The sequence below is a fragment of the Triturus cristatus genome, chromosome 6, assembly GCF_964204655.1.
Source record: "Triturus cristatus chromosome 6, aTriCri1.1, whole genome shotgun sequence".
NCBI classification, from domain to species: Eukaryota; Metazoa; Chordata; class Amphibia; order Caudata; family Salamandridae; genus Triturus; species Triturus cristatus.
The window spans coordinates 1,845,338,235-1,845,351,412 of record NC_140589.1 but is presented as its reverse complement, the minus strand read 5'-3'; the positions used below and the strand labels follow the sequence as shown (position 1 = coordinate 1,845,351,412).

Below are 13,178 nucleotides of genomic sequence, written 5' to 3'. Positions count from 1 at the left end.
TGCCGCCCACAAAGAGAGCAACCGCTCCACCAGGGACCATTGTAAGGGGGGGAGCATAGACACAGCCGAGCACAATAGACTCCTCCCCAATCTTACCCCGAAGAAACAGGTACCGCCCCAGCGGGTCAAGCCACTGTTGTGCATGCACATATGGGACCCTACGATGTATCAATACCGCTACCCCCCTAGAACCCTGTATGAACCCAGCGTGAAAGACATGCTGGAAGCCATGACGCTGCAGGCACAGGGCCTTAGAGCCCATCAGATGAGTTTCCTGTAAAAGGGGAATGTCAGCTCCGACCCTTTTTGCCTGACGCAGCACTGCACCTTGCTTAATTTTGTCCAGAACCCCACGCACATTCCCGCTGACAATGTGGAGGGTGCCCGGGGACCTCCCAGCCTCTACGTTCCCCAGAGCCATGGGGCGATCAGCCTGGATGAAACACGGATATGAGGTCCCAACTGCGGGTGTGTACGACCAGATGGGCACAATGTAAAAGCGCAACTCGTTCCCCTAACCAGACCCCTTCGCCATAACAAACCCCCCTCCCCATACCTCAAAACACTGAAGTACCTGTCGCGGCTTGGTTGACTCCGGGCCCCCAACAGGGGGGCATGGACCGCACCCGCCAATGGATCCCCAACTGACAGCCCATATCGCCCAGGCCCACCCCCCACAACCCTGAACAGTTGGGGACACAGCCCTCCTAGAAGCTCCCTCAAGACCCATAAAAGCAAACAGTCACATAGTCTAAGGAAGGAAGCACCCCGGCATCACCCTCCTCACAAGCATCAAGGATCCAGTGTCAGGGGCTGGGAGGCAGAGTCCTCCCGAGCCGGGGCTCCCCGAGAAGCAGAGCGCCTCTGGGAGCGCGATCGTCCATGCCCTCTCCGGCGCCGTCCATGAGCATTCCTGGATGGCCCCTCACTTAAGGATGAGTCTGAGTGCAGCCCAGGAGGCGTACGCACCCGAACCCGGACAGTTTTGTCGGTCCACTTAATCAATCAATCAATCAATCGCATTTATATAGCGCGCTACTCACCCATAAAGGGTCTCAAGGCGCTGGAGGGGGGAGGGGGGGTCAGTGCTTGAAGAGCCAGGTCTTGAGCTGCCTTCTGAAGGAGAGGTGGTCAGGTATGGCGCGAAGGTGGCTGGGCAGAGAGTTCCAGGTTTTCGCTGCTAGGAAGGAGAAGGATCTTCCTCCGGCGGTGGCTTTGCAGATGCGGGGTACGGCTGCCAGGGCCTGTCCGGTAGAGCGTAGAGTGCGCGGAGGAGTGTAGAAGGAGACGCGGTTGTTGATGAGTTTGGGTCCGAGGTTGTGAAGGGCTTTGTGTGCGTGGGTGAGGAGTCGGAAGGTGATCCTCTTGTTGACTGGGAGCCAATGAAGTCTCTTCAGGTGTCCGGAAATGTGGTGGTGGCGGGGTATGTCCAGGATGAGTCGTGCGGCAGCGTTCTGGATCCGTTGTAGTTTCCTCTGCAGCTTGGTGGTGATGCCGGCGTACAGAGTGTTCCCGTAGTCCAGGCGGCTGGTGACGAGGGCGTGGGTGACGGTCTTCCTGGTGTCGGTGGGGATCCAGCGGAAGATCTTGCGGAGCATGCGGAGGGTGTTGAAGCATGCCGAGGTCACCGAGTTGACCTGTCTGGTCATGGAGAGGGATGAGTCCAGGATGAAGCCGAGGTTGCGTGCGTGGTCGGTGGGTTGGGGAGTGCTGCCTAGGGCGGGGGGCCACCAGGAGTCGTCCCATGCGGTGGGAGTAGGGCCGAGGATGAGGACCTCCGTCTTATCTGTGTTCAGTTTCAGCCGGCTGTCTGTCATCCAGTTCGCTACTTCCTTCATTCCGTCATGTAGTCTGGTCCTAGCTGAGGTGGGGTTGTTTGTGAGGGATAGGATGAGCTGGGTGTCGTCGGCGTAGGATATGAGGTCGAGTCCGTGTTTGCGTGCGATGTTTGCCAGGGGGGTCATGTAGATGTTGAAGAGGGTGGGGCTGAGGGAGGATCCTTGGGGTACGCCGCAGAAGATCTCCGTGGCTGTGGATCTGAAGGGGGGCAGGCGGACTCTCTGAGTCCTTCCGGAGAGGAAGGAGACGATCCATTCCAGGGCCTTACCTCTGATGCCGGTGTTGCTGAGGCGGCGTATCAGGGTGCGGTGGCAGACCGTGTCGAAGGCTGCAGAGAGGTCCAGGAGTATGAGGGCCACGGTTTCTCCCTTGTCGGTCAGGGCTCGGATGTCGTCCGTGGCTGCGATGAGGGCGGTTTCGGTGCTGTGGTTGGCCCTGAAGCCGAACTGTGTGGGGTCGAGGGAGTCGTTGGTTTCCAGGGTGGTGGTGAGTTGAGCGTTGACGATTTTCTCAATCACTTTGGCGGGGAACGGTAGGAGAGAGATGGGCCGGAAGTTTTTGAGTTCGGTGGGGTCTGCTGTAGGTTTCTTTAGGAGGGCGTTGAGCTCTGCGTGTTTCCAGCTCTCCGGGAAGGTGGCGGCGGTGAGGGAGGCGTTGATGACGTCTCGGAGGTGCGGTGCGATGATGCTGTCGGCCTTGTTGTAGATGTGGTGCGGGCAGGGATCTGATGGGGATCCGGAGTGGATCGAGTTCATGACGCGGGTGGTCTCCTTGGTGGTGGTAGGGCTCCAGGTGAGGATGGTAGTGATGTCGGTGGCGGGTTCCGGGTGGGGGTTCGCGTTGGCGGTCGGGAAGCTGTTGTATATGTCGATGATCTTGTGGTGGAAGAAGGTTGCGAGGGAGTTGCAGAGGTCCTGTGAGGGAGGGATGGGGTTGTTTTCTGCGTCCGCGTTGGAGAGCTCTTTGACGATGCCAAATAGTTCCTTGCTGTTGTGGGCGTTGTTAAAGACCTCTTCCGGTGAATCAAAGAAGTGGGTGCGGGATTGAAAGACCACTCGCAAGCGAGCAGGGAATAGGAGAGCATACGGGAGATTAAGGTCTCTCAGTCTGGCCTTTGCCGCCATGAACGATTGGCGTTGTTGCTGCACGAGTCGTGTATAATCTGGGAACACCAGGATACGTTGGTTATTATAGAGCAAAGGTTCTTTGGCGCGGGCCTGCTTCAGCACAGTGTCTCGGTCCAGATAATTCAATAGTCTCGCAATCACCGGTCTTGGACGAGCCCCCACCGGGGGTATCTGCCGAAGCGCTCTGCGAAGCACCGGGACAGCGCATCAGGCGGAAGCCAACTCTCCAACCACTGCGTAAGGAATCGCTCCATGCTACCATTCTCACACCCCTCCGGAAAGCCAACAAAGTGCAGGTTGTTCCTCCGGGCCCATCCCTCCGCATCTTCGACCCGGAGCGCCAAACCCTTCTGGATGCTCTCCAAGCCCGCCACTTTCTGCTTGAGGACCCCGACATCATCTTCCACCCCTGATATGCGGGCTGCCGCCTCCGTGATACGAGACACTGCGTGCCGAAGATCTTGGCGCAGTAACATAACATCCGCACCCACTGCGCCGATTTTTGCATCCAGCATATCCCGGGATTGGGTGATCGCCGCCATCAGGGCAGCATTGTCTGGTACGGCGTCCTGAGAGGCCCCGGCGGCCCCACCCATCGCCCCCGTGAACTCGTCTATCGGCCCATGTTTCGTGGATCCGCCACCACCCTTGTCTCTCGTCATGACAACTTGCAGCGGACTCTCCGCACCTTCAGGTCAAGGTGGACGGTGCACCCGCACCAGTGCCTCCCCTGTGTCGGCACACCGTAGGCAGAAGCGTTGCCCACCTCGTGCCCACGGAATGGAACGGAGGACGGACGAGAGGCGGGAAAGCACCCCCGATCCGGGGCCCGCAATCCACCGGCGAGAGCCTCAGCCCTCAGCCCGTAAGCCAACCTCGCCCCAATCCGCCCGTCAAGGTCATCCAGCACCCAGGCCGCGGGGCCCCGCCAGCAACACCATCTCCCTGACCTCCAACCGCTCGTCCGCGGTCTCAAAAGGGCGCGGCCCGATACAGCCGCCGATCATAGGCCCGCCGCCCCAGTCTGAGTCGGTGATCGTACACCCGCACAGTCCAACCTACTAGCGTTCACTCCCAGGGCTCTCGTAGCGGCAACAGACTCTCAGGGTGCGCCGCCCTCTCCCTGTGGCCGCGCTGTCACTCACCGGTGCTCCCTATGTCAACTTGTGTTGTCCCTGGGGCCGACCTGCCCCTCGAAAATCACCGCCGCCACCAGGCCGTCTGCTCTGCAATCCGCCGCCTCAGGCTCCCTGGGGCTGCCGCGTGCCTCGCGTCAGCTCCCGGGTGCACCAAAATCGAGGCCCGGCTCTGCCTCCGATCTCCAGGCCGCGCCTCGCGCGCCTGCCAGCGTCCGAGTTCCGCCCTGCCGGTCGCCGCCTTCGCTCACCAATCGCCCTCTGCCAGTGACCGGTGCCGCCACGCTCCCTCCAGGACTCGTCAGGGGTCCGAGGGAGCCAGGATAGTCGTCGGATAAACGTGGGGCTGGACGGAGCTGGCTAGCACACGTCCGCCATGTCGGCTCGCTAGGCCACGCCCCCCCCTTGTATAATCTTTTTGATGGTTATTTCTACCTGTATTGAGAGAATTCTGGTTTTATATGTATGATTTTCTGATACTGTCATGGTGGGATTGTTAGCCTTCCCACTTTCATTGTTGTTTCTATTCATATATGGGGACTGGTGCTATGTAAGCGCTCTGATACCCAGTTCCGGGTCAAGTTTGCGCTATATAAAAACCCGTAAAAAAAGTTATACTGCTCTTTAATCAGATTCAAGCATGTGAATCTATTAAAGATACAATACTGGAGAAAAAACAAGTTACTTACCTGTACATTGTGGTTCTCCAGTATTGATATATTTTAAGGATTCCCATGCGACCCGCCCTCCTCCCAGGAGTAATAAATATATATATATATATATATATATATATATATATATATATATATATATATTTGCACACTTGTGCTCAAAATCTGAGGTGTGGTAGCTCTTTGGAGAGGGTTAATATGAGGTCACTACTGTGATTGGCTGAACTTTGGATGTTATAAAATGATGTTGATAGAGTGCTCAATTGAATTTGGAGGTCGTTGTAATGTTTTCAGTACTACTATTTCTACTGTTACAGTGGGGCTCCCACTCATTCTAAGGGTCGGATTTTGGATCAAATATGGGCTATTGGTGTGAATATTTCTATCCTTATTGTTTCACCCTGTATCTGGTCCGACCACCATCTATTGAAATTTTCACTCACACGATCATTTCCTCAGAAAATCAATGCGATGGAAGGAGGTTCCGCTAGAAGATGGAATCTTATTAATAAAGAAGTACTGGACCATGATGTTAATACCCTGGAAAATAAAGTATCCAAATGGCTCCTCGATGCCAGTAATAAACACGCCCCATTTAAAAGAGTTAAAATAGTACGCCGGGCGGAGACAAACAGATGGTTCTCGGATGATCTCAAGGCCCAGAAACTGGCCGTACTTCAATTAGAGAGACAATGGCATCAGCAATACTCTCCAGGAAAAAGATTACAGTATATCTCTGCTCAGAAAGAGTATAAGAAAAGCATTCTGACTGCCAAAACAGCTTTCTTCTCTGACCGTATCCTGAAATCTAATACAAATTCTAAAATCATTTTCACTATAATAGATGAACTTTCTAACCCTGAGCGTACCCTGTTGAAGGCTGCTCCTTCCCAAGGACTATGTGATTCACTGAATGACTATTTTATTGATAAGATTTCCTTAATAAAAGCTAGTATTTCGTCCCATTCCCTTCATTTGGGTTCTCCTAGCCCACACTGCAATAACGGTACCCTAAGCGTTTTCCCCATCATTAGTGATAAGGCCTTTCAAGACCTATTAGTGGAAACTAAATCAGGTGCTCCCTCTGACTGTTGCCCCCCTCGCATTTTAAAAGAGTGTCTTGCAATTCATTCTGGTCCTTCTCTCGCTTTACTGAATAAATCCATTACATCAGGCACAGTCCCCTTGGCTTTAAAAAAAGCTATAGTGGTCCCACTCCTGAAAAAGTTGGGAGCTGATCCTGCGCTTCTTTCCAACTACCGTCCCATCTCTCTGCTACCCTTCTTGGCCAAAATCCTGGAGGGCTATATAGCTAAATGTCTCTCTAACTTCTTGGAGCTGTCTAAATATTTGGACTCCCATCAGGCCGGCTTCCAACCCGCACACTCCACCGAAGCTGTGATTTTGAAGGCTGTGGATAACCTGTGAGATTATGCTGACCAAGGCTGTCCATGAGCCTTGGTCTTGCTGGATCTTTCCGCGGCTTTCGACACAGTCGACCATAGCATTCTGGTCGACCGTGTAAGGAGGGCCGGAGTTCGGGGGACCGCGGCACTTTGGCTCTCTTCTTTTTTGGAGGACCGTTCACAAGCTGTTCGCCTGGGTCAGTTTTCATCTAACCCACATACTACCACCTGTGGGGTGCCCCAAGGCTCGGCCCTTTCTCCTCATTTATTTAATATCTATATGGCTCCTTTGATTAACTTAAAGAAAGAAATGTGCTGGTCCTTAACTATGCTGATGACCTTCAGCTCCTTCTTAGGGTTGATAGTTCTAACAACTCTATTATGGAATTCCAGGATGCCATGTTATTTATCCAAACTTAGATGGATTTTAATCATCTTAAACTGAATCCTGGAAAAACAGAAATAGTTCTCACTGGTGATAGCCTTAAGAATTGGGGCCCTCACTATTGGCCCCTTGAACTCGGTCCGCCTCCTACCCCTTCTAGTTCAGCTAAAACGCTAGGAGTACTTCTGGATAGTGATTTGTCATTGAAAACCCAGGTCGGAGCTGTGGTGTCCGAATGTGTTTTTCCCAACTGCGTAAAATCAGGAAAATCCACCGTTTCCTTACCCACGACGCCTTGATCCAAGCCATGATCTTTACGGTTTTATCTCATCTCGACTATTCCAACTCGGTCTACTTGGGAATCCCCCACTATCTGTTCAAGCGACTTCAGCTGGTCCAAAACCAGGCAGCGCGACTGATTTACCATCAACCTAAATGGCAATCTGCCTCCCATTGCTGAGGAAACTACATTGGCTTCCTATATCACAGCGATGTGTTTTTAAGACTGGTTGCCTTATTTTCAAATCCCTGTATGGCACCAGCCCGGAGTTCATCAATAATCTTATACCCCGGTATTCTCCTACACATTACCTAAGGTCCGCCCATCTTTCTCTTCTCACTATTCCGGACTTTAAAAGGGTACGTCTAGGAGGTCGCAGATTCGCCACTCTTGCTCCCAAACTGTGGAACTCCTTCTTGCTTGAAATTCGATCCTGCACCGACCTTCTCCTATTTAGGAAACTCCTGAAAACCTGGCTGTTTACACAGGGCTAGCTTCTGCCTCCCCGTCAGTCTTGGTTCCTAGCGCCATGAAGCCAATCGGCGTACGCGCGCTTTACAAATCCCCATTAACATTAACCATGACGACGGGGAAGATTCAAGCATGTGAATCTATAAAAGATATCAATACTAGAGAACCACAGTGTACAGGTAAGTAACTTGTTTTTTACTGTGGTGTCTTTTTGACCAAGCCAATAGGTCTGCTTCATATATGTTGATGTCCTGTCCCCTGATAACTCCAATAAGCCCTCCTTTTATATTTTGATAGACTGACCCTTTGGCTAAGCCAGTAGGTCTGCCTTAGTTTAAATGATATCCCTTTATGTTGTTACTTAAGTTAAAAAATAAATCTCAGAAATTCCCTGAAAAACCAAAAGGGTAAAGTGATGTGACAGTTAGGTGGAAACTTTAGTTAGTTGGCACACAGAGTCCCTATCCTGGACATTTGCAAGGCGGCTACATGGGCGTCCCTCCATAGCTTTACGAAGCACTATTTTCTGGACAGAAAGGTTCGCCAAGAGGGGCATTTCGGCTGCTCAGTCCTGCAGGACTTTCTGGCTTGAGTCCATTCACATACACACCTCCAAATAGATATTGCTACTTGTTACTTGCCTTCAGTATTGCTCTTTTAGGTAGAAACTCTATCTAACTGCAGATTCCTCAGCAATCCTCCTATCCTCCCAGTTCTGTGATTGAACTCTATCCATTAATAATAACCCAAGTCTAGGAGTCAGCACACTGGTCACATCAGTTTGCTTTTGGGGCTCTGCATCTAGGGGCACATTCACTCTCAAAAGCAATTGATGTCAGTGCTCAGGAGTGACACCTATATAGGCTCTGCACGTCATTTCTAGAGCAGTATGGTGTCAGTGCAGAGCTGCATTGCCCCACCTACCGGCACTCGGAGGTACTGTTGAAAAGTTTCTGGATTCTTTCTGATTTATGAGACTATTCAAAAGATGAGGATTCTCTAGCTAGAGAGTCTTTACCAGAAAGAGCATTATCAAAGGTAAGTACATTATTGATCATGGACTTCCCGCTACACTGGTTGGACGGTTATCAGTCGTCCAGAATGCAGCGGCCAGACCACTCTGTGATATCCCTAGAAGGCAGTTAACCTCCCCAGGTAAGATATTTACATTATCTGCCAGCACAAATAGGAATTATTTTCAAATGCCTGATGTTCACTCACAGAGCATTTTATAACTGAGGCTGCAATATCTGAGGGACAGATTGACACACTATCTTCCTGAGAAAAGACTGTATTCTTCAAACCTTTATCTGTTGAAACTACCCAAGATACGCTGGTCAAGAGAAGGGTGCAGTTTTGTGTACTTTCTTTACCCTGAAACTTTGGAATGACTTACCTGTTCTGCTTGGATCCACTTCTTCAACAGTAAGATTTTAAAAAGTAGAAACACATTCAACACAGTTTTACATCAAAGACAGATAAGTTTACAGGCTTTTCTTTGACACGCTATAAGCATATGCAATTACGAACAATCAGCAGGGTTCGGAGTAGTGTGTTAATTATCAGGTCTGGTGTTTTACAGGCCAAGTTGTTATTGAAACTTAAAACCAGGTATGCTTTGTTTTTTTCATTATATGTAATGTACTCACCGAGCTCCGCTAAAAACACTTCTTTGAATTGACTAGTAGCCACAGATGATCTTCTTTACTGTAGCACCAGGTTGCCCTGTTGGGGTACCTAATTACATTTATTCATTCATGTAGGTAAATATAATTCTCCCACTACAGTCCACAAATGATCAGCTCGTCTTTTCTGACCCTGAAATATACTGTTCTGTTTAGAGGTGCATTTCATAGGCTGGGAGGAAGGAAAGGGGGTTACTAATGCTGCCATCTCATTTACCAGACTCTGTTGGGAGACTTTATGGACTGAAAACATCTTTGACTAAGGGGATGAATAAGGCAGGGTTTGGGCCTGTGGTTGGCAGGAGAAACCTGTCAGCCCTTTTCTAAGCAATTGGTCCTGCTATCAGTTTTTAGCCTCACCGTTACATTTTTGTTCATCCAACACGGTTACTGGGAAAGGACACAGTTTGGATTCACTTGTTTATAACTGGGAGAAAGGAAATGTGTTGTCTGCATTGTACGACCCATGCATAGTGCCAATGTATTTGTCCCTCTAATGGAAAGGGTTAACATATCTTCTGTATTATCTTGGAGAGGCTTAGGGTTACAGACAAAGTGCTTTCTTATGTGTTTAGGTTACAGCATTATGTGAGTGGTTGCTTAGGTTTACATTTCTTGGGCGCTATATATCAACTTGCCTGGTGCTCACTGCACAGATTGTTTCCAGCTTGAGCAGGATGCATGCCCTGGCTTTCATGATAAGGACTTTGCTCATACTCCAAGGGCCTACTGCTGCTTACAGAGCATGAATTTAAAGATCTTTACTACTGTGGGAACCAAGCATTTCATCTCCGCTCCTGTGAGGCTGAAAGTGCCACAAGAGCACCTAGGTAATGTTAGCAGTGCTCTGCAAGCACACTCTACATTAAATAATGTGGTGCACTACACCTCGGTTAGCTGCGTGTGACTACTTTAGATTTCAAAATCCAAATCTTCCTCTAGCTGCAATCTTCACAACTCCAAAGGAACAATTATGTTTAATTTAGGTAATAAAGTTCTTGCAATTTTCTTTTTCTCATTAACTTACCTTCTCCTCAACAGTGTCCGCTTGAATGAAAGAAAACAGAAGGGGATGGAAGAAAACAAGAAGCTGTCCTACCTAATCGACATGAAGACAATAGCAACAGGTTAGTATGATTACATGAGACACTTTAGGTTATCAAAACACCTTGAGACTTTCCCGATGAGGCTTGCAGAGCAATGTGTATGTTTCTGTTAACTGCTATCACAAATGCAGGAGTAGGAACATCTATAGTATACAGTGCACCCTGCCAAGTGAATATGCTCTCAGCATAACTATGGACATGTACATGACTGTATGCATAGGTGGTGCTGATATGGCTCCAGTCATGTCATATTTGGGGTGGTTCCTGGCGTCGAGGCGCAGTCTAGCACCACCTGCCAGGGCATGAGCTCTGTCTTTTTTTTTTTTTTTTTTTTTTGAAAAACCTTTATTGACATTTCAATCAATAACAAGTATGGGCCTATAACCCCCCGGGGCCGGCCGCTAAGCAATCAGAGCAACAAAGATCAAGTGTGAACACAGGCAGCACCTCGGGGAGCAGAATCTTCATGCTAATATAGTCTGGCCAGTGAACAGCGCAGGTAGGACACCAGGATAAAAAGGGTTTTCATTTTATAATGGAAAAAGACAGAAGGATCAGGTGCCGAACAATTTCCCAACAGCGATAAGAGGCGGGCAGAATAATGACATAAGCAATAATCAGCAATCTATTGGATCAATGGCGCAGACACAGGAAGTTCAGGATGGGGAAGAATATCATGAGCAGTTGCGCCTGCAGTCCCCTGCCCTAAAGCCCAGGGAACACCCCGGAAATTGTGGCACACATGAAAAGGCGACGATTCACAACAAAGGAGGTGTACCACGCTGATCCCAGAAAAGAAAAAACAAGAAGAATCAGAGAAGAAAAAGGAGGCCATGGAAAAAGGAGATGAAAGACTAAAGAACCCCTTCCCCCAACCCCCCACCCTGCACCTCTGCAGATGAGTACGGCCCCCCCCCCCCAGCAGTGTGCCTGTCGCCCCGGAACCAGACCCGAAATATAGAAGAAACAGGGAAAAAGGGAGTAAGAAAAGAACCCCACCAGACGGGGGGGTAGAGAAAGTATTAATAAACTGGAGGAGGGCCTTCAAAACATACCCCCGGCTTCCCCCTCCCGCACGGTAAGTTTTCCCCAAAGCAAACAGTAAACAGCACAAAATCGACCATGTCAAAGAAAGATGGGGAGCATTATGCACCGATTATGCTAATAGCTATACCATGAGAGCACGCAACCCCTGAGCCCGCCCGTCTACTAGATGACCACCCCTAAAGGATCAGCCTTATCCTTGACCACTCTTTGCAATTCTGCCCATGCCTACCCCTCGACCCAGCGCCATGTCCGATGTTCCAAGGTAAAGGAGTGTCCAAAAACGACCGGGAAGCGACACACACAGGTGGGGTGGAAGTCTCTGAGTACCAACACAGTCCACATCATGGAGGGACGGCCTTCCCAGTGCTGCCCCAGAGTCTGCACTGCACACAGGGTCCAGAAAGGCGGAAGCAGCCAAAGTAGACAACTGTTGCTTGAATTGTCCCTGGGTCACTGGAGGCCGTGCACGGAACGAGGCCACCACCTCCCACTCAGGTCCAATACCTCCGGAATAGATCAGACCCACAGCCAGCCGATCACACTGTAGCATACTGTCCGGAGTGTCCAGCTGTGCACTAATCTCAGGGGTGGCCGCGACTTTGTCCTCCGGCGTGCAGTGTGGGAAGTCCCTGTGTAACTGAGGACAGGAAGGCCGCCACTGTCCCAACGCTGATGCCACACCATCGAGCTTACTCCCCAAGACCCCGACGCCATGAACCAAGGAGGAATGAAGGGCACCGAGGGCCTCGAGGAGGTCGCCGTACCCCAGCATAGCTCTCTGCGATCGCTCCGCCACACTCCCAAAAGTCACACACTCCCAATCCTGCTGTGACCCAGTGGACAGGATGGTAGGCTTCATCGCAACAAAATGGCCGCCGGGTAGGCCCGACCCGTATGGGGGCCGGGACCCAGGAACAAGCGCCCCGAGGCCCACGGCGCTGGAAACAGGGTCCGGGGGCAGGCAAAAATCTATCCGTTGCGTGGTCACGGGCAACAGTCGTCCCCACCACGGACCAGCTCCCGCGAAAATCCGGGAGCCGCCCGCAAGAATCAGGGCGAGTTACGGGCGGCGTCCGGACAGCTCGCCGCCAAGGGCAGGGGCTATCACCGGGGAATCTGAGAGTGGCACCCCCGGGCAGGCACTCGGTCCGCTTCGCTTAGCGGCAGGAACGACCACGGCGAAATGTAGGCCGAGGTTGGCACCGCTCCGGTGGACCGACTCCACCCAGTCACCACAGGCCGCTGTTGTTGAACTGCCACCCGGCCAAGGCGTCCACTCGAGGTCCTGGCTCCAGGGCTGCACGGGCCGCAAATTTAAAATGCACTTTTCTCCGGCGGTACCGCAGCCAGAAACCTCGGAGTCACACGATCTGTTGCCACTCTCATTCACAAACACTATCGCATCGCGCAGGCTGAGGATCTCATGCAGGATATCCGTGCGGGATGCGGAGGTTCACGGAGCCGGGAGTCTACGCTGCCGTCTCGGTCGCCATCTTGGCTCCTCCCCGTGAACATTCATGAGCTCTGTCTTAATTTGTCCAAATGCCGTCTAATCGCATGGGCAGATCCAATAGGTGAGGAATCTCGAGGTGGATAGAGTATCCACTAGAAAGATTGCTACCAAAGCTAAATAATATGTTCTTTTGGTTATTTTCTTTGTGGCCCTGGAGTCAGTTAAAATGCTTTATGGGTAGGAGAGGTCCACCTTAGCCCACCAAACCTTAACTACAGAGTTGATTAGTAGGAGGAAGCATGCAAGTGACCATTTGACCCCTTCATTCAACCAACTTTGTTCCTTAATCGTCTTAGTTTCACCCTCTTCATTGCCAGATCTTGGCTCCTTCTCGCACCTGAAATTCAAAAGAGTGATACAGATTCAGAGGAAAGGTGTACTTTCCTCACAGAAGAGATAGCTCAGAACATCCTTTAGTCTTTCTACCTGTGGTTCCCATTGAGGCCTTGGTGTTTTTTCTATCGTGTTGGGACTGATTGCATCTCATATTTTGCTTTTTCTCAAGAGAGATG

General features: G+C 50.8%; 1 protein-coding gene across 2 annotated transcripts in view; it reads left to right on the top strand.

Moving 5' to 3' along the window:
- IFT172 (intraflagellar transport 172) overlaps positions 1-13,178 on the top strand; it is a 1,173,227-nt gene that overhangs the window by 398,647 nt on the left and 761,402 nt on the right. For both annotated transcript variants that reach the window (XM_085613308.1, XM_085613307.1), the window contains exon 14: positions 10,042-10,127. In XM_085613308.1, coding sequence (XP_085469434.1) covers positions 10,042-10,127 — 86 coding nt within the window. The remainder of the gene's footprint in view (positions 1-10,041; positions 10,128-13,178) is intronic.